Consider the following 20628-nt stretch of genomic DNA (forward strand, 5'->3'; position numbering starts at 1 on the left):
GAGGGGGGAGAGGGAAGAGAAGAGGGGGAGAGGGAGAGGGCGAGACCAGTCTGCAGGTCTCAGGAAAAGAAAGGTACATCAACACTTTTTGAAACCACAAGCAAAAAATGCATTCATCGGAACTCAAGCGACTGAACCAGACTCCAGCTCCTGTTTGTACATGGATATACAGCCGTGCGGCCCGCAACGCACACGAGCACACGCACACACCCGCGAACGCACGCACACGCACACGCGCACAGGAAACAAATGCCGAAAAAAAAAGAAAATCAAAACCTGAAGACACCCCAAAATAAATGAAACACCTTCAGTATAAGAATTAACAAAAACCTCCATAAAACAAGGCACATCCTTTGAGTTCTTAACTGTGTAAAAATAAAGACGTTACACCGACTTCGAACAGAAAAACCCGAACAGAACTGCTTGCACGTACCTTCCACCCAGATAAAAGGTAAATATTGTGCTACTCGTAGAATGAGTTTGCCACAAGACACACAGCTTAGTATAATCTAATAGTTTTTCTCAAGCTAAAATCCAGTTTTCTCTTGATTTTTTTTAAACTGCTTTATATATAATTGCTAATATTTTTAAATCTTTTAAATATATATTTGTTAAAGTTTATTCTTTTTTATTATTTTGGGGGCGGGGGAAATCCATTTTATACCTCTCGTTCGTTTTCCCCTCCAATAAATTAATACTTCTGTATAGCTTATTACGTCCTCTCCCCTGGCGGCGAGGGGGCCGGGCAGGGGCACGGCCCGCTGCCCCCCGCCCGCCCCGACGCAGGGTGCTCGCTCACCAGTTTGCAACTGGTGCCAACAGAAATCCCCTCCCCACGCCCGAAAGGGAAGACCCCAGGCGAGGAAGCACGGCAGCGCCTGCAGCACCCCTCTGCGGAGCTCGGGGCCCTGGCGCGGGGGTCCCGGTGCTGCGGGGGGCACGGGGAGCGGGGCAGCCCCGCAGCCTGGTCCGGCACCATGGCCCCGCGCCCTGCCCGCCCCGCCACTCGCAAACGACGACGGAAAAACAGGAAATTAAAAAAGAAAAGTTAAAAAAAAAGAGAGAGAAAGAGGAAAAAAAAAAAAAAAAAGAGAGAGAGAAAAGAAACCCAAGTTGCCCATCCGGACTCCCCACCAGAACAAATCGGCACGGCCACCGCGCCAGCCCCCCGGCACGGACGGACAGACGGACGGACGGACAAAGGCCGTCTGCTGAAGGGAGCGGAGGAAGCAGCGTGGCCAACGCGCCGGGGTTGTGCTACATTCGGGGCCGGGGCCGGCAGGGCACGGGCACAAAGGCAGCGGCCGCGGGGCCGGGGGGCTGTGGCCACCGGACAGGTAGGTAGAGGAGAACCCCCGGTGCCCCCACAGCCGGCGAGAAGGGGGCGTTTGGGGCTGGGTCGTGTTGCTTTGTTTCTTCTGTTGTGGTTTGTTGGTTGTTTTTTTTTTTTTTGCTTCTGCAAAAGGGAGTCCTGCCAGAGCCGTCGCGGGGCGGCGAGTGGGCGCCGAGTCCGTGAGCACAATCCTGAGGTATCTTCTTCTTTGTGCAAACCCCGAGGGATGGGATGTCCGGGAGGGGACGGCTGTACAAAGGGGACGGGGAGGGGGCGGCGGGGCCGGGAGGTCGTGGATCGTTGTGCCCTTGTGCCCACGTAAGCCCTGAGGTTCGCGGGGCCGTCGCGCCCCTCACTCCAGCATGGCATCCAGCTGGTCCGCCAGGTCGTCGAACATGCTGCCGATGTCGTCCAGGATGCTCCCGGTGCTCTTCGACTCCACAGCAGAGCTGAAGACGGGTGGAGATGGGTCAGTGCCATGCACAGGGACAGCAGCACTCACCCTGCCCCGTGCCACGGCCCTGCTGTCCCTGGAACACCCCCACACGCTGCCTCTGCCCCACGGTGCTCAGCAGTGTCCCCACTGCCACCTCTCCAACACAGACCCAGCTGTTACTGCATGCTGGGGCCCCCCAGCCCATGGTGCTCCCCTCCAGGAGCACGGTGGCACCTCTCCGGTGCCATGCCCACATCCCCTGCCCATGCCACACCAGCATGCTGTCCCCAGTGTCACCTCTCCAGCACCCCGTGCTCCTGCACAGCCAGTGCCCCGAGGTGCTCTGGCACGGTGTCTCCCTCGCTTTGCGCACTGGCACAGCCCTGCTCCTGCCGTGCTTGCTCAGAACACTCCCTGTCCCCATGCAGCCCCCTTACTCTGCCGCCTGGCTGTCCTCCTGCTTGATCTTCTCCTCCACGGCCTGCAGCGCGGCAGCCAGGGACGCGCTGGTCTCCTCCAGCTTCTGCTGCACCAGCTCGGGGCTGGCGCTGTCGACGGAGGGGCCGGCGATGGCAGAGCGCGGCGGCTTCACCGGCACCTGCTGGGGCTGCGCGCCGGGCGAGAGGGGCTTGGCGGGGCTGGAGCAGAGCGAGGGCGGCGTGCTCGAGGGCTTGGCGGTGGCGCCCAGCTGCCTGGCGGGGGACGGTGCCGGCGTGGAGCCCGCGCTCACCGACTGGATGGCGGCGTGGGGCTTGGGGGGCTTGGGTGCCGTGGGGGGCGGCGTGGGCTTGGGGGACACCGGGGGCGGCGTGCCGTGGACGCGCTTCACCTCTGCGGAGAGAAGGGAGAGGGAGTGGGCAGGATGGTTGTGGTGCTGGCACAGCACCCCACAGGGCACCGAGGTGCTCCACCTGGGGGCATCCCGCACCCTCCCTTGCCGTGGATGTGCGGGCACCTACCTGGGCTGCCGGGGCTCGGGATGGGCACCTTTTTGGGGATGGGCACCGGTGGCCCGGGGACCTTCTGCGCCGGCTGCGTTAGCACAGGTTTGGGGGACACCGGCGGCTTGAAGGGCTTCTTGGGCTCGGCGGGCGGCGGGGGGTAGTCGGGGCCGTCGGGGCGGGCGGCGGGCGGCGGGGTTGGGGGCGGCTCGGCCCCGCTCAGCTCGGAGGCTGGGCGCCGCTTGACGGTGCCGGTGCCGTTCTGGTAGACGGCGAGCGGGGCCGGCTCCAGCGCCGGCTCCTTGTCCTTGGCCTTGGGCCGGCGCTTGACGGTGTCGGATTCGGTGAGGATGAAGCGGACGCTGTCCTGCTGGCTCTGCCGGGCCCGGATCCGCCGCTTCAGCGTGGCGCTGGCCTCCACCTTGGCCAGGTCCCCGTGGCGGTGGGCCGGGGACAGCCCCTCGCCCGCCTCCACGCGGGCCGGCCCCAGGGGCCGCGGCCGCTGCTTGATGGTGAGGTTGCCGTCCTCGGCGAAGGGGATGGTGTCCGGGGAGCCGCCGCGCTCGGCCCGCAGCCGCTCACCGGGGCTCTCAGCGCCCGTCTCTGACCGCACGCTGTCGGCACGCTCACGCCGGGCGGCTGCCACCAGCCCGGTGACGGGGCCGCTGATGGTCCGGCGCCGGTTCACCACCTCCCCATCCAGCCCGATGGCCTCCTTGTGCTTGACAGTGGCCAGGACAGTGGCCACGCGGGCACGCTCGGGGCTGCCCGGGGGGGCTCCCGGCTGCAGGTAGTAGCCCTCGGGTGCCTTGGCGGGCCCTGGCACGCCGGCTCCAGGCGGCTTCTGCAGGGCCAGCGCCCGGGCCCCGCCGCCGATGGAGGACATCTCCAGCATGGCCGCGATGCTCCGCACGCTGCCGGCGCTGCCCGTGTCCACGCTGCCGCCCAGGTCGCTGGCTCGCCGCTGCTCCCGGCGGCTCTCCCCCTCGGCGGCAGGGGGGACAGCGGCCGCCTCACCCTCACCCTCCTTGGGGAAGTCCTCGGCCATGCCGGCGCTGGAGATGGCGGAGCTGGAGCGCTTGGGCGGGGGCGGCGGGGGCCCCTTCTTCTTGGGGCGGACGGCGAAGGACTGGCTGCGGTTGACGTTCTTGTCGCCGCCGGCGGGGGCCCGCACCGAGTGGCTGCGCCCCACGCGCCGCTGGACGGTGGCGTAGGGCCCCGCGTCGGGCACCAGCAGCTCGTCCCGCTCCTGCTCGCTGTCGGAGGCGGCGTAGCGGTTCAGGCTGTGCGCTCGCTTTTTCGGCCGCCCCGGCTCCTCCTCGCCCTCGCCCGCCGGCGGCAGGCACAGCACCGGCACCGAGACGGGCAGGACGGGCACCCCCGGGGGGGCCCCCTCACCCTCGGCAGGCTGCGGCAGGACGTAGGCGAAACCGCGGTGCGTGGGCGACTGGGGCAGGGAGCGGGGCGACGCGGGGCGCTCGCCCGGCGGCAGCAGCTGCGGGGTGGGCTTCACCTTGGCGGTGGCGTGGGGCACCGCTGGGCCCTGCGGGGAGGGGGGCCGTGGCTTGCCGGGGGTCTGCGGTGGCGTCAGGTGCCCGGCGGCGGGTGGGAAGGGCTGCCGGGGCTTGCCGGGCACTGGTGGCACGCTGGCACGCTTGACGGAGTGGCCGTGCCGTTGTGGTCGTGCCTCTTTGGGCGGCGCAGGGGGGCCCTCGGCAGCCCCCTCTGCCAGGTACTCCTGGCTCTTGGAGATGGCGGCAGCAGCAGGGGCCCGGGGGCCGTCCCCCAGCAGCTCCTGCGAGCTGCTCATCACCCTGGTGCGGCCGCCCAGCGCCGGGGGCGAGCGGTAGCCAGGGGCTGAGGGGTTCGCGGGCTTCTCGGGGGGTTCCTCGGGGCCCTCGCCTGTTATGGCCACCTGCAGCTCGCTGCTGAGCTCGCTGTCCTGGAAGGTGGTCATCTTGGGCGACTGGCACTCGGGCGGCTCAGGTGGGGGGGACTCGATGGCCAGCACCTCCGGGCACGCTGCTGCCTTCCTCTTCAGCGTGCCTGGCTCGTACTTGCCCAGCTCGGCCCGCTGCAGCTCCGCCAGCTTCTTTACCGCCAGCATCAGCTTCTTCTGGTGGCCTGGGGGCGGCACACGGCGTCAGTGCCGCGGCGAGGGGGCCGGGGCTGCCGCGGTGCCGTGGCACAGGACCTTACCCAGCTTGGTGATGCCGATCTCCTGCAGGTCCTCCCAGGTGATGTCGGTGATGAAGTCGATGTTCTCATAGCCGTTCTCCACCAGCAGCTTGTAGTACTGGGACAGGCCGATCATGGAGAGCCACAGGGCCAGGTTGGCCTAGGGGGTGCGGGACACGGCTCAGCGCCAGCTTGCACCGAGGTCCGGCCCCCGGCACGCACGGTGCCCCTGCCACGCGAGTGTCCCCAAGCCTTTGGGGGACACCTCTGTGCTCTGCAAGCCCCCCAGCTGGTGGGGCAGTGTCAGGGCACGTGTGGTGTCACACCCAGCGGGACGGGGCAGAGGGGCCGTGCCGCAGGGGTCCCAGCACCGCTCTGGATCAGCGCGCCCGGCCCCGTGCTGCCCTTACCGGCTTGTACTCCGGCAGCCACTCGGGGATGTTGAGGTTGTTGATCTCGGAGGCGATTTTCTTCCTGTGTCCCGGCTTGGTGACACCGATGGCCGTGAGGTCCTGAGGTAGAAAGGGGTCAGCATCGCCCCGCACTGGCCACGTCCCCCTCCCGGTGCCGGTGGCCAGTCCCGGTGCCCCCACAGCCTCACCTCCGGTGTCATCCGGCTGATGGTGGTGATGTCGTAGCCGGCGTTGATGAAGTTGGGTGCGTAGAGCTGCAGCTGGAACTTGCACAACCACTGGTACACGGCCTCTGAGCTCTGGAGCGAGAGGGGCAGCACGGCTCGGGGCTGCCCTAGGGACAGGGACCCACCGCCCCTGTCCTTGGCACGGCCCCTGTGCGCCCTGTGAGCTGTGCCCACATCCAGCTGCGGGCTGGTGGAGGCTCAGATCTGGCACTGCAGAGGGGCCCCAGGCTGTGCCAGCCTCAGTGGCTGTGGCACGGCTCTGCCAAGGTGCCCACAGCCACGGGTGCAGGGGTGGCCCTGCTGGTGTCCCTTGTCACCACCCCTAGCGCTCCCTGCTCACCTTCCCCTCCGAAGGTGGCTCCATCTTCTTCAGCTGCTGCTCGGCGGCCGGCTGGGGGGCATAGGGGGAGCTGGCCACGCTCTGCGACCGTGAGGAGCCTGCCGGGGAGGTGGTGGTCAGAGGGGACCAGGGCCGTGCAGCCTCGTGGGGCTGGGGTCCCGGCCAGGCCCTCCCCACCACTGCCCTGCGCTGCAGCCCCCGGGCGCTGGCTGGGCAGGATGGGGAGCAAAGCCCCTGCCAGGGGCAGGGTGGCACAGCCACATCCCTGGGGAAATGGGGTCGGGGCAGAGGAGAGCCACCTCCGAGCCCACAGAGCCCTGAGCCCGGCAGCACACCCCGGGGTGCCCTTACCCAGGCTCCGCTCCCCAGGATGGTCACAACCCCGCAGTGCTGATGCCCAGCAGGGCTGGCAGCCGGGTTGTCCCCAGCCTTACAGCGGTGGCTGCATTGGCATGGGGTCCTCCTGGACCCTCCCTGGCCCCGTGCCGTGGGGCACACAGCTCCTGGTGCTGGGGCAAACCTGGCGCAGCGAGAGGACGGTGCTCACCTGCGTGGCTCAGAGCCAGAAGAGCCCCTGCCCAGCCCGGACTGGGGAGCTGCAATGCCCTCTGAGCACAGCCAGGAGCAGAGGGACCCAGCAGGGGCTGGATCCCCCTCTAGAGCTGGTCTTGGCTGCCCACATCCCCCAGGGGCAGCCTGAGGGGTCCTGCTGCCCAAAGCCACCGTGCCTACTCCTCTGGCCCTGCCACCAGCCCAGGACTGGGCTCAGCCTCACTGCAGCGAGGAGCCCCCGCCGGGGACAGCAGGCTGCCACGGGCTGCCTTGCCCCCAGCGCCCCAGCAGAGACCCCCAGGCATCCCCACCGCTCCCATCCCATGGACGGTGGCCGTCACCAGCCCTGCGGGTGGCAAGGGCTGCCCAGAAATCTCCGCCTCATCTCTCGAATCTGGATCAACAACAGCCTCCCCTTCCCCCTGCTGGCAAGCGCATCCTCCTCGCCTGCGTCCCCGCACTGTGTGTGAGCAGCCTCCTTGCTTGTGGCTCTGTGTGTGTGTGTGTGTGTGCGTGCGCAGCCCTCTGGCACCTGCATCCCAGCTGCGTGTGCATCCTCCTTGCGTGTTTCTGTGTGTGTGTGTGTCTGTGTGTGTGTCTGTGCCCCCCCCCAATGTGTGCGCATCCCCCTTGTGCGCGCATCCCCTGGTGGTGCCCGCACCTCCCGTGCGTGGGCAGCCGCCTCCCACGTGCCTCCCCCTGCCATGTGCCTCCCCCTCGCGTCTGCGCCCCCCTCGCGTGGGCACCTTCCCCACGTGCACATCCCCTCGGCACCTGCACCCCCCCTGCTGCGCGCAGCCCCCCGCGATGCCGGCACCCCCTCCCCGGCGATGCGCGTCCCCCCCATGCGCATCTCCGCAGCCCGGGCACCCCCTGCCCATCGGCCCCCGCCTGCGCGGCTCCCACCTTTGCCCCCCACGTGCCTCCCCCGCGGCGTGGGCAGCCCCCGGCCGAGCCCCCCAGGCGGTGAGGAGGCGGCGGGGGGGCCCGGTGTTGGAAGGGGCCGGGGAGCTCTCTCGCCCCCGCTGCCCGCCCGCACCGCCCCCCCCGCGGTGCCCCCACTAACCGAGGCAGGAGAAGGCCTGGCAGCAGCCGAAAGGCGAGAGAGTCATTTTTTACCCACACGTTTTCTTCTTGCGCCGGGCGCCGTGGCAATAAAAAAAAAGACAAATCACTCAATCCACGGCAAGCCCGCGGCGGGGCCAGGGCTCCTCCTGCTCCCAGCAGCCGGGCGGCCGGCGGCACGCACCTGCGGGGATGTCCTGCGCCTTGGCCGGCCCATCGCCCACGGCAGCATCTTGCGCAGAAGCCTTCTGGGAAAGGACCGTTGCCAGCAGCTGAAAAACACCCCGGGAAGGGGGGGAGAGCAGGCAGGAGTGAGGCGAGCGGGTGCCCGGGGTGGGGAGGGGGGGGCGGCGGGCTCGGGGGGTGCGCGCGGCGGGCGCTGCGGGTGCTGCAGGGAGGGGCGCAGCGGGTTTGGGCTGCGGCGGGGAGAGCGGGAGCAGCGCTCGCAGCACAGATGGTGCCTCGCGGGCGGCGGGAGCCTGCAGCACCGCGGCACCCCGAATCCAGCCTGACGCACGCCCGGAGCAGGCTGCCAGCGTGGCCCCCCCCCCCCCCATCTGCACGGCGGTGCCGCGGTGGCCGTCGGCACGGGGCCTGGCGCGGGGGCATGGGGACACGCAGAGCTCAACGCACGGCTGGCTCTGGCGTCATGCGGGCACTGCTGTGGGGAGGTGGGCTCGTGGGGCTCCTCGGGGTGGGACGTCGTGGGCAGGGGCTGCGGTGGGCAGTGCACAGAGGGCAGGGAGCTATGGCACAGCATGCAGTGCGTAGTGAGCAGGGTGTGATGTGCAGTGTGTAACGCACGGTGTGCAGTGTGTAATATGCACTGTGTAACGTGCACTGTGCAATGTGCACTGTGTAATGTGCAGCGTGTGCCGTGCAAAGTGCAGCGTGTGCCGTGCAGTGGGCAGCAGTGCCCGGCGCAGGAGCGTGCAGCAGGCAGATGGCAGCGTGCAGCGCGTGGCTGCAGCGGGCGGGCGGCAGTGCGCAGCGAGCAGTGCAGTGCGCAGCGCAGACGCAGCCTCGGAGAGGCAGCAGAGACGCACGCCTCCAGCCTGGGCCACACGCTGCTCGGGTGCCGGGGGCTGAGCTCAGCCAGCAGCCGGGGCCGGCAGGGAGGGGACACGCCGCTGACCGCCGGCAGTGGCAGCCACGCTGGGTGCCAGCAGCACCTTGCAGCACCGGGCTGAGCAGTGATCTGAGCAGGGACCCGGGGGCACTGCTCAGGATGGGGTCACGGCTGCCCAAGGAGCCAAGTCCTGCCCCCGAGCAGGCGCCGATGCCGGAGCCGGGTGCCACCTGGAGCCCCCACCCCGCGCCCAGCCTTACCTTGACGCCCTCGGAGCCGGCGTGCAGGGCGTGCGCCCCGCTGCCTGCGCTCTGCCCGCTCCCCGAGCTGCGAGCCGAGGCCACACTGCCCGTGCTGCCCAGGCTGCTGCGGTCGCCACCTGCACACGGAGAGGAGAAGGCATCAGGGCCCCGAGCCCACAGCCGGGCAGGGGGACACTGCGGTGTCACGCTGCGTCCTGGCGCGGGCTGCCCTGGGGACAGGGGGCTGGCAGCACGTGCCCACCGTACCTGCGAAAGGTTTCCGCAGCACCCAGATCTCCTCGGTGGGAGCCGGCGCGGCCGATCCGCCCTGCGACGGGGAGAGGTGGGACGGGCTCATGTCGGCCCCCCGGGACCCTTGGTGGCAGAGCAGAGAGAGCGGCCGTCAGGCGTGCGTGGCCCCGGCGCGCTGGGGCTCGCATCAGGGTGGCATGGGGAGAGGCGAGCCCCGGCCCCAGGTCCGTCAGCACCAAATGCAGGGAAAAAAAGAACAGTCAAAGGTTTCCAGGAGATGCCTGGGGGGGAGGGACAGCGCTGTCCTTGGTTCCCAACCTCCCCGAGCAGCCAGCACAGGGTGACAGGGAGGACAAGTGGCTGTCTCCAGGACCCTGTCCTGCAGGGCACCCCATCCCTGCCACCAAGCAGGGACAGAGCCCTGCAGGGTGTCCCAGTGGTCCAGCTCAGCCTGGGCAGGGGACAGAGCCGTGCTGTCCCCATGCAGAGCAAGATGGGGACATGAACCATTGAGGGGGACAGGACTGGGCACCCCGCTGTCCCCAGCCGAGGTGGCTCTGTTGCTATCCCACTGTGGCCACCTGCACCCATCGGGTGGAGGACGCTGTGTGGAGCCAGGCACCAGGGTGCTGTGCACCCCAAGCTCCCCAGGGTGCCCCAGGGCAGCCAGTGACAAGGGTGACACAGCTGCGGGCGAGGGGACCCGGCCCCCACGCAGGTGCAGCTTCAGGACCACCCCAGAAGCGCCCCTCCACCAGCACTGCGCTCCTCCACGCTGCCCCAGCCCCGCCAGGCCCCGCTCACACCGGGGACAGCCGGGGGGTCCCAGTGCTGGATGGGCCCCGGGCTGACCCCCCTGTGGTGACACCGGGGTGCAGAACAGCATCAGATGGTGGTGGAGAACGGCCCCACGCTGCCCGAGGGCCCTGCCAAAGCCCCCGGTGCCGGGCGCTGCGCCTTCCTCCCTGCCGCTGCTGCAGCCACGCTCGGCCATTAAACCTCTGGCCCAGCGCACGGCCGGGCTGGAGCGCAGGGCAGATGGTGCAAGGTGATAAATTCCCTGCAGGAGCGTGAGCAGGAAGCCAACAGGCACGCTGCTGTCAGGCTGGGACGTGCCCACGCTGCGTGCTGCAGCCAGCGAGGAGCCCGCTGTGCCGGGGGGCGCGGGGCTCAGCACCACCCGACCCAGAGAGAAAACCTCGTGAAGGAGCAGCGCTGCGCCCTTGTCCCCATCTCTCCGGGAAGCCACGAGCGTGGCCAGCCCAGTGTTCCTCCAACACAACGCGCGCTGCCACGGCTCGTGTGAGCACCCCAACCCCAAAGAGCCAACCCCAAACTGCCGAGGCAGCACACCCAGGCTGCACCCACCCCAGGGAGCCCTGGGCACGTATCTGCCCTCCTGGCTGTCCCAGCACGGGCACCTCCAGTGCCATCACCCGACCAACAGCGCCTGTCACCTGCCTGTGCCACAGGGACAGCGCCCAGGCTGCAGCCGGGCACTGCCTGCACGGAGCCCGTCCCGAGAGCATCCCCTGGGAAATGCTCCTGCTGCTGAGCCCTTCCCTGCTCCGAGCGCACAGCCCCGACCCCGTGAGCTCAGACACCCACCAGGAGCTGGGCTGCCCAGGGCAGGGGCTCAGCTCCCAGCCAGCCCCATGAGCACGGCCCCGCACCCCCGGCACCCCCTGGCAGGACGTTTTGGGGCTCCCTACGGATGCTGCAGGCTGTGGGCACAGCGCACGCGGCCGGGGGGCTCAGCACTGCCCCCAGAGCTGCCTGTGCAGCCAGGGGATGCCCGGGGGGAGCAGGATGTGCCCGCGGAGGGGCTTGGGCACAGCGGGGGCCACGGCTGCACCAGGAGGGGAGGGCGGCGGAGGGGCTGGGTCTGCATGCACGCGGGCACACACCCGCACACACCCACACACACACGTCCACACGCATGCACACGCACACACGCATGCACACGCCTGCATGCACACGCACGTGCACACGCACTGGCACACGGGCTGCATGCACGCGCACGCACGTGCACACGCCCGCAGACACGCCCGCAGCCGCGTGCAAGCACACGGCAGGCAGCGAGGCACGGGGGGAGAGGAGCCGAGCGGAGAGAAAAGAACAGAAAACACACTTCAAAAGGAAAAGAACGAAATCCATCGAGAATGAAGCGAGCGGTGAACTACCTGGTCCGTAACGCGGCTCGTCGGCACTGCTAGGGGAGAGCCTGTGATAGCCAAAGGAACTGAAAAGAGTCTGATGGGAATGTGGTGGTGGAGGTGGAGGTGGAGGCAGGGAATGGAACGGATGGGACGAGGCGTCACCGTTTAGCACAGCAGCCCCGTAAGCCGGGAGCGGGATCTTTTGGTACTGTTGGGGGATTGTTACAGTCTCCCATGAACCTGATAATAAAACATAACAAGAGACAAAATGAAAAGAATAAAAATAACAGAGACACGTTCGGCGCCACCAAAAAAAAAAAAAAAAAAAAAGGAAAAGAAAAAAAAATAAAAATAAAGAAAAAAAATAAAGAAAATGAAAATAAAAAAGCAGCAAACCAAAGAAGCAACCAAAGAGACGTGGAGAAGCCAGAACCGAGACCCAACCAAGGAGGAGCTGAGCCAAGGAGCAGCAGCGGGAGCTCAGTGCGTGGCACAGCGCAGCGGCAGGTACGGCCTGGGGGCACATCCCACGGACCCACTGCTGTCCCGTGGCCGGGGACAGGCAAAGGGCAGCCCTGCGCTCGAGGCAGCGGCATCGCCGGGTGCTCCTGGAGCCGGGGGGCTCCGGGTCCCGCTGCCTGCGGGGCCATCTCGGGGGGAGCAGGGCTGTGGGCACAGCCGGGGCTGGCTGGCCGAGCCCTGGAGCAGCCCGTGCCCGAGCCCCTGAGCTGCGTGGGGCTGCGCTCGGCTGCTGGGATTGCTACAAGATCCAGGACCCTGGAAACACCACCACGACAGAGCTGGCACAGGAGACACGGACCTCAGCCCCGCAGCACCGGCACGCAACCCGCTCCTGGGCAGGGGGCAGCTCTGCAGCCCCACAGCCCCACAGCCCCTGCAGGCTCTCACGACTCCACTCCCCACAGACCCCACCGAAACGCCGCCGCCTCCTGCCTGCACCCCACGGCACACCGGGGGCACACAGGGCTGGGAGCCACTCGATGTGGTGCCTTTGAACACATCGGGGCTGTGCCAGCCCCGCTGCAGTGCTCCCAGCAGCAGGCACCACCATGGGTCAGCCCTGGGAATGCGCGTCCTGCGGGAATGGGGACAGGGACAGGGATGGGGACAGGGCAGGGGAGCAGGGTCCTCTCCCTGGGATGGTCCCTGGCTACGGAGAGGTCCCCACGGGGCAGCACCAGGTCCCTGGCACTGGTGCCCAGCCCCACGTGAGGCTGCTGGCGCTGTCCCTGCTTGGACACCGAGCACCAGCTCCTCCCAACAGCCGTGACCCCCCGGCGATCCGCATGCACCAACGCTGCCCACCTGGCACCGACCCCCAGGCACTGACCCCACACACAACAGGGGCACCGAACCCACACGGCACCATCCCCGCTCGATGGGGACGCACAAGAGGGGCACCAACCCGGCGCTCAACGTCCCTGCACGACGGGGACACCGACCTCACATGCACCACGGGGGCATCGCCCCAAACGGGCCACACCGGCTGCACCTCGCCCCCCTGAGACCCCAGGCAATGCCAGACCGAAATGGGGGTCCCCAGGGCTGGGCTGCGCCTGGGGACACGAGTTTGGGAGCAGCCCGGGGAAGGCAGAGGTGGGGGAGTATTTGCCTGTTCGCTTGCTTATGGCCTCGACGAGGCTGGAGGGGAAGTAGCCCACGCGGTCGTTGCCGGTCCGGTTGTCGTGGATGCAGCCCTTCCAGCGCCCGTCCGCGTGCTGCTCCAGCACCTGCGGGCAGCTCAGGGTCAGGGCAGGGGCTGGGGACCCCCGGGTATGCCCCCCCCCCCCCCCCCCGGGTCCCGCAGCCGCACTCACGGTGATGACGTCTCCGGCTTTCACGTTGAGGCTGGTCAGGTCGTAGTTGTTGCAGTAGTCCTTGACGGCGCGCACCTGCAGAGCGGCCGAGGCATCTGCGGGGACAGAGGGCAGCGTCGCCGGGTGCCCAGCCCCAGGGTGGGGGTCACCCAGTGCCCCCCCGAGGTCCCAGCCCCGGCGGCTGGGGGCTCTCTGCTGGGTGACGTCCCGAGCCCGGGTGGCCGCCCGGCAGCCCCTGCCCCTACCCCGCAGCATCTGCTTGATCTCCTTGCTGGCCTGGCTGGTGGTGAACTGGTTGACGATGTCCAGAGCCGTCTGGTTGTACGTGTTCCTGACGTGGGCGTTGATCCCGCTCTGCAACGGCACCGAGAGGGCTCGGGATGAGGCTGCGCCCCCCGCTCTGTGCCATCAGATGGGGGGGCCGTGCTGCCCAGCCCCACGGGCACAGCTCGCTGCCTGCCCCCCAGGACCCTTTCCCCGCTCCCCAGGAGGTGCACACGCTGCTCCGCACCCCACAGCCATGGGGCTGCTCCCCTCCTGTGTCCCCTCCCTGTGCTGGGGGTGCCGGGGGGGCCCTTACATCCAGCAGAAGCCGCACCACATCGGTCTTCCCGCACAGCGCCGCCTCGTGCAGGGCCGTGCCCGCCTTGGTTTGCCGGTTGATGTCGATGCCAGCTTGCAGCAGGAGCCTGCTGGCGCACGGAGGGGTCAGCGGGGTGGGGGGGCACGGGGCCGGCGCTGTCCCCCCTCCCCATGTACCCAGGCACCCACCGGATGATGTCGATGTGGCCGTTCTTGGCCGCCAGGTGCAAGGGGCTGGTGCCGTTGGGGTCGGTGGTGTCCCCCGGCTTGGGCTCCAGCAGCGCTGCGCACATGTTGCTGTTCAGGAGCAGTTGGACCACCTGGATCAGCAAACACAGACGGAGCAGGGCTGCAAAGACGGCTCAGCCGCCTGCCGGGGCTGCAGGGCCCCACGCACAGACGCCCTCCCTGCGCCCGGCCACCCCATGGCACGTGGGAGCAGGAGGTGTCCCCCTGCTGCCCGCCCTGCGGCCGCCCTGCGCCCACCCCCGGGTGCCCCCTTACCCCAAGGGCCTCGCCGAGGCCCCCCCACTCCCCGAGCTGCCTTTAGGGGCCCAGCACTGCGGGGACTTACCCCGACCCGGCCAAACTCGCACGCCAAGTCCAGCGGCGTCTTCCCCGAGTTGTCCATGATGCAGGGGTTGGACTGGTGCTGCAGCAGCATCTCGGACTGCAGGGGAGGGACCCGAGCACGGTGAGGGGCACGAGCAGGGGCAGGGGGGGAGCAGCACAGCCCCACCGCCCCCCCCCCATGCGCCCCAGTGCCACCCCTGCCCCACCGCGGCCCCGCTGTACCACGTCGTAGTGCCCGTGCTGTGCCGCCAGGTGCAGGGGGATCTGTCCCTCGTCCGATGGGATGTTCACGGAGGACCCTGCCTTCAGCACCATCTTCATGGGCTCCTTCTTGCCTTGCCAAGCCGCGTAGTGCAGGGGCCGCATGCCTGCGGGTGGGACGAGCAGGGGGTGAGCACGTAACCCACCTGGACACGGCCTGCCAAGGGGCGCAGGGCCGGGGGCACCGGGCAGGACCCCGCAAGGGGATGCAGCCCCCACGTCCCAAAAGGGGCCCCCCTCACCTCCCACCCCGGTGTGCCGGCAGCCAGGCACAGGGCACCCGGCGCTGGCTCTGCCCTGCGCACCAGCCTGGGGGTGACGTGGCCCCGGGCACTCGCCTTTGTTGTCCTTGATGTCCACCGCAGCCTGCGCCTCCAGCAGCAGCGAGATGAGCTCGGTGTTCCCGTTGAGCGCCGCATGGTGCAGGGCAGAGAATCTGGGGGCAGATTCTGGCATCAGGGGGCTGCGGCCACTGCTCCAGCAGGGCTGCCCCCTCCAGCCTGTACCCCCTGTGGCACCCCAGGGTGCCCACGCTGTCCCCAGCCATGCATGCATGACATGGTGCTGTGCTGTCTGCGCTCAGAGAGCCTCAGCTGAGCCACTTCATTTAGCTTTGTTCAGCATTATTTAGCTTTATTTAGCTTCTCCTGGGGTGCTGCAGCCCCAGGACAGCCTCGTGGCCTGGTGTGGTGGGACACGGCTGTGGATGTTGGGTGAAAACACGGAAATCTGCACCGCAGGAGCAGGGGCTGGTGGGGCTGGTTTGCGGGGTGCTGGAGCGAGACCCAAGCACCCGAGGCACTTCCCAGCGTCTGCTGCAAGCCCAAGGGGCTGCAGGCAAAGGGCCAGGCACCGGGGGGCTGGCGCCAGGGAGGTGCCCCCCCGCTGACCCACTTCCCCCAGCCTGGCCCAGGCGATGCGGCTGTGGGCACCGGTGCAGGGGGGGCAGGCTGCCAGATGGCCGCGGTGCCCCTGCCCCATACCAACCCCCCTGGGGGGCTGGGAAAGCCCCTCGCCCTGCTGTGCTGCACCCTGCTCTGCTTCCACACGGCGCCGCCGAGCCGGGAGGCTCCCGGCAGGAGCTGACCTACTTGCTTCTCGCGGCAGCGGCATCCTCCGCACGGCTGCGCTCGCGCCCACCGCCCTGCTGCTCCGGGCCCTGGTTGTGCACGGCACCCCCGGACCCTCCCCGGGGCTCCCCGGTGCCACCAGAGCATGGGAAGGGGCTGCGGGCCCCAGCAGGACCTCCTGGCCCCCAGGGACCCCGTACCCAAAGGTGGGCGATGGGACTGGGATCCCGTCACACCCCCATCACCGGGACCCCATTGGAATGGGGACATGTCCCCACCCCGCAGCGTGCTCTGGGCACCGTGGCCCCAATGCCCGCGGTTCCCCGCTCGCTCCCGCACCGGAGCGGCGATGAGAGCAGACAGCTCGCTCAGGAGGCCGATCCCCAGCGTCTGCCTGGAAATGTCAGCATTTTCCGCTCCAGCGCCCCGTTCAAATCGGCTCAAGATGGTGCAAATCACAGCACAACCCCCCCCCCCTCCACCCCCGGGCTGCCTCGGGGGCTTCTCCCGTGCACGGCCCCGCGCTGTGCAGGGCACCGCGTCCCCTGCGAGCATGGGACACCCGCACGCCGCTCACCACTGTGGAGCAGCAAATGAAGGAGAGATGGGGAAACTGAGACAGCTCCAGGGAGGAGGACACTGCCCACTGCAAGGCTGCTCCTGACCCCCCGAGCCGGCTGGGAGCCGCAGGCAGGGTGCGGGCAGGGTGCAGGCAGGGTGCAGGCAGCTCTCCACCACTGCCCCAGCCCTGCCGTGATGCTCAGCCCCTGTGCAAGCGTGCGAGGGGGGACACCGGGGGACAGCCCCTGTGCTGCCCACACAGCCAGCGCCACGCACCCTCCCCGGTGCTGGCCGGAGTGCCCCCGCGCTGCCACGGCCCCGCACGCACGCTCGCCCACGCCGGCACGCCTGCATGCACACGCACGCTCAGCTGCGCATCCGCACGCTTGCCTGCACCCACCCGTGCACGCACACACGCACACGTGCGGGCTGGGGGGTGCAGGGCGGGCAGCAGGGGATGGCTGCTCCCACGTGCACTGCCTGGGGCGAGGGGCAGGAGCACTGGCTGCCCGTCAGCCCTCCCCTCCCTCGGTGCCCGTGGTGGCTCCGTGCAAGCACACGTGGGGGGCACAGGCAGCGGCACCTCCACTGCATCGCACCGGGGAGCCCGGCACACCCCTGGGGATGCTCCCTGCAGCTGCGCCCTGCAGTGCACGGCCCTGGGGCGCCCACACCCTGCTCGCTGCACCCCAGGGTGCGCACACCCCGTGGCACGCACACCCCAGGGCACGCACACCTCATTGCACACTCCCCAGGAGCAGGGCTCCCACTCACCCGTCAGTGTCCTGGAAGTTGACGTTGACTCTCTTCGCCGATCCGAGGAGCTCTGGGAGAGGGAGAGGGGAAAAGCTGTTAGAGAGGGGGCGGAGGGGCGCGGGCTGGGCGCTGGGGAGCGCGGCACAGCTGCAGGAGGGCTTTACCCCCTGCCCCATGGTTTTGCTACCTGTAGCCCCAGGCTTAGGGGTGAAGGGGACTGATGCTGGCAGCCCTTGGGCTGGTGTGGGGTTCTCCTGGGTGTCCTTTCCCTGCTCCTTCACCCTGCAGGACCCCTGCGATGCCCCCAGCCCCACACTGCCTGCGTCCCTGCCCCGTGCAGCCCAGCGCCCCACTGCCCCGAGTCTGACTCCTGGTGAAGGCGTGAGGAAATTAAGCCCCTCGGAGCAATCCAATTAGCACAGCGAAGATGGATGGAGCCAGATTTACATAAGATTTACCCACAAACGCCACTCAGGCTTTTCAGTGAAAGTGCTTTTCCTTGCATCCCTGGTGCAGAGCCACGGGCTGGGGACCCACGCAGTGCCTGGGAGCAGGGGATGTGGGCACTGTCCTTGGGGCCATCCTGCACCCTCAGCAGGCAGCCTGGCAGCAAGAGGAGCGAGGCCGAAGGCCAGGCAGAGCCGCAGCCCTTGTAACACCCCCAGGGGGACGTGCAGCCCTGGGAGGAGCGGGGACCCCAGGCCCTGTGGTGTCCCCACGTCACCCGGCTGCATCCTGCCTCGGAGACCATCCCCAGCCTGGCTACAGGCAGCAGGCAGCAGCAGCACGTCCCTGTCCCCATCCCTGTCCCCCTGCCCACGGGATGTGGCTGCTGAAGGGCTGGCGGAGAGGAGGGACAGGCCTGGAGGCATGCAGGGGGACAGGCACTGGATGGCAGGCAGGGCCCTGGAAGGGGCCGTTTCAGCTGGGGAAGGGGAGAGCAGAGCAGAGGAGCCGCTCCTTGCGCCCTGGGGCTGCCAGGACCTCGCTCCTGCTGCGAGCTCCACTTCTCCTTATCAGCATCTGAGCGCGATATTCAATTACATGGCACAAAATGCTGCGTCAGCAAACCGGGGCGCAGCAGGACGCCCGCCAGGTGCAGGCAGCGAGCAGCTCCTGCTGTCCCACCGCGGGCATCTGCACGTGCCAGGGGCCTGGAGCGGGGTCCCCAGCCATGCCAGGGCTCCCTGCTCCAAGCACCAGGGGCTCTCGGCACCCCCCTGCCTGCTTCCAGGGCTGGGGGGCAGGAGCAGGGCTGGGGGTGGCTGCAGCTGGGGCAGCGCGGTGCCCCCAGACCCTGCCCTGTGCCCTCACTGCAGCACAGGGCAGGTCTCACTGCAGCAGCAGGGACCGTGAGCAAGTAAAGTCGGTGCCTGAGCAGTCACAGCTCCTCCGAGCACGTAAAGCCCTGATTGAATTTTAAATCCCCGTCCATGCGGCACAGACGGGGCCAGGTGCATGCAGATGAGGTGCCTGGAGCTGGGGACCAGGCTCTGCAACCCCTGCTGATGTCCAGCGCTGTGCCTGGCGCTGACCCGTGAGGGCTCCAGGGCTCCATCCCAGCCTCCTGCCCCTCTGGGCTCCCCGGGGCAGGCAGGAGCCGGCCCTGCAAAGGGACACGTGCTGCGGGTGGTGCTGGGCTGTGGCAGAAGTTTCTCCCTGCCCAGGCGGAGGCAGCGGGCTCGGCGTGCCCCGGAGGCAGCTCCCTGGTGCGCTCCATCAGCGGGCAGACAGCCCGACCAGCGGGACACGTGTTAGCGGCGCAGCCCGGCGCCGATGGGTGACAGATAAGGAGGACGGCTTTGGAATAGCAACAGATATCAGCGCCCATCCGTCAGGTTCCCAGCCTCTCCTCCCGGCACGCAGGGAAATGGGGCGGCTGTGGGATGGGCAGGGGCACCGCGGGGTCCCCATGGCGTGGGGAGGGATGGGACAGCACTGAGTGAACCCCACACAGCCCCCGTGACAGGGAGACCCCTCGCCCTGGCAGCACACACCAGTTTAACACGTTAACGAAGATCTCCAGCAAAACCCCCACGTCAGTGCAGCCGGACCCCGGGGTGGTACAGCCCCCGTGCCCCATCCCCGCTGCAGCACCCCGGGAAGGGCCGGGCGCTGCTGGCACCACAGCCCCGGCACCGGGGCCGAGCGGGTGCCCGGCAGCCCAGGGCTGCCGCCAGGCTCCCCAACAAAGGTGCCATTCAGGGCCGGTGGAGAGGTGCCCAGGGCCGCTTCCGCTGCCCGCTGCCGCCCCAATGAGCTGCTCCTGGGAGAGGGGCCGAGCCGCCCTCCGCCATGCAAATCGCCGGCGGACAAAGGCAGCGCTCTGGCGCGGGTGCAGGAGCAGCCCCGCGCCCAACACTGGCTCCAGTCTTCAGCCCTGGCCCTGAGACGGGCCCCACTCGCTGCCCCTGCAGGACGGACGGACGGACGGACGGACAGGCGGCAGCAGGGCCGCGGTGCCTGCCCTCTCCCACGGGCTGCTCCCGGCGAGGGGCTTCCCCTGGGGATCGGCAGCACGGGCTGCTGCGCCCTGCTACGCTGATCCCCGCGCGCCCACCCTGCGATCCCAGCTGGGCTAATTTCCCAGGCAGCAGTTCCTAATTATCTGCTATTAAGGCCCAAAGTGCCTTCTTTAAACCCAAATCAGGGACACAGCTCCCCGAGGATGCAGCAGCTCATTCCTCCAGCAGCAGGCAGGGAGCAGCAGCACGGGGGGCCGGCTGCCGTGTCACCTCTGTCCCCACCTCACCGGGGGCTGCTGGGCAGCGTGTGGGGACACACAGAGCACCAGCCCTGTCCCCAGGCTGGGTGGTGTCACGCAGAGCCCGGGCTGCACCCACGGCAGCCCCCAGCTCCGGCCAAAAAGGCATCGGCCGAGTGAGCTGAATAAACCATAGCGGAGGAACTCTTCTCCCTGCACCTGCAGAAGAGGCTGCCGCTGCCAAAATCTGTTTAGCACTTCAATAAATGCTCGTGCCAAGTGCTTAGTCAGTGACTTCCAGCCGCGCAGCGGTTTGACTTTCCTTAAAACCCTGGCAGCGGCCGTGCGCACCGCGAGCCCCGCTGCACCCCCCTCGCCTCGGCAGCGCTGCGGAGAGCTCGGGGCCCAGCGCGGCTTCTCGGCTTCACACACGGCCGAGGTGCGGCTCACGCTGATGGGGAGAGGTCCTTACGTGGGTGCCAGTTGTTTGGGTGGCCGCCAGCGTCCCCGGAGGGAGCAGCCCATGGTCCCGTGCCTCCAGGGTGCAGCACCCCGGGGTGCGCCCCGTGGCACGGTGAGGTGCAGACGACAGCACGGAGAGCTCACACGGACGGCTCACACGGATGGATCACACATGGACAGCTCACACAGACAGCTCACACCAACATCTCGCACGGACATCTCGCACGGACGGCTCACACGGACAGTGGCTGGCACCCCCACCGCCCCCGCCACGGCCCCAGATGGCAAGAGCCGGCGCGGCTCCATCTCCTGCGGAGCACCAGCCCCGTGTCTGTGCCAGCACCAGGGCCCCTGATGGATGAGGGCTTTGCACCGGCAGCTCCCCGGGCAGGGCAGGACAGGACAGGCAGCAGCAATGTGCAGGCCACACCACCAAGGCTCCCCAGGGGCCTCAAGCAAAGCCCTCGTGGCCATGTGGCCCCGCAGACCTGCAGCTAACCCCTCCTGTAACAAAGCAGCATGCCTGCCTGGTGCCGAGGCTGCCCCGCTCCTGGTCAGGGGTCCAGCTGATGGCACACCTTGGCACGGGGCATGGCACAGCACAGCCAGGTGCT

General features: G+C 68.4%; 1 protein-coding gene across 2 annotated transcripts in view; it reads right to left on the bottom strand.

Moving 5' to 3' along the window:
- Positions 1–1685: 1685 nt before the first annotated feature.
- The window catches only part of CASKIN1 (CASK interacting protein 1), a gene marked incomplete at both ends in the record, with an annotated part of 29917 nt that continues 10974 nt past the window's right edge, over positions 1686–20628 (bottom strand). Inside the window, 20 exons of one of the 2 annotated variants that reach the window (XM_084295856.1) lie at positions 1686–1782; positions 2207–2600; positions 2729–4834; positions 4910–5048; positions 5299–5400; positions 5490–5600; positions 5869–5966; positions 7670–7757; positions 8815–8933; positions 9064–9171; positions 11232–11447; positions 12841–12958; positions 13046–13140; positions 13291–13399; positions 13626–13734; positions 13817–13947; positions 14202–14297; positions 14423–14568; positions 14800–14897; positions 16867–16918. In XM_084295856.1, coding sequence (XP_084151982.1) covers positions 1686–1782; positions 2207–2600; positions 2729–4834; positions 4910–5048; positions 5299–5400; positions 5490–5600; positions 5869–5966; positions 7670–7757; positions 8815–8933; positions 9064–9171; positions 11232–11447; positions 12841–12958; positions 13046–13140; positions 13291–13399; positions 13626–13734; positions 13817–13947; positions 14202–14297; positions 14423–14568; positions 14800–14897; positions 16867–16918 — 4532 coding nt within the window. The remainder of the gene's footprint in view (positions 1783–2206; positions 2601–2728; positions 4835–4909; positions 5049–5298; positions 5401–5489; positions 5601–5868; positions 5967–7669; positions 7758–8814; positions 8934–9063; positions 9172–11231; positions 11448–12840; positions 12959–13045; positions 13141–13290; positions 13400–13625; positions 13735–13816; positions 13948–14201; positions 14298–14422; positions 14569–14799; positions 14898–16866; positions 16919–20628) is intronic. The other variant, XM_084295857.1, reaches the window with a different exon arrangement.

This window comes from Netta rufina (genome assembly GCF_964035555.1).
Source record: "Netta rufina genome assembly, chromosome: 15".
NCBI classification, from domain to species: Eukaryota; Metazoa; Chordata; class Aves; order Anseriformes; family Anatidae; genus Netta; species Netta rufina.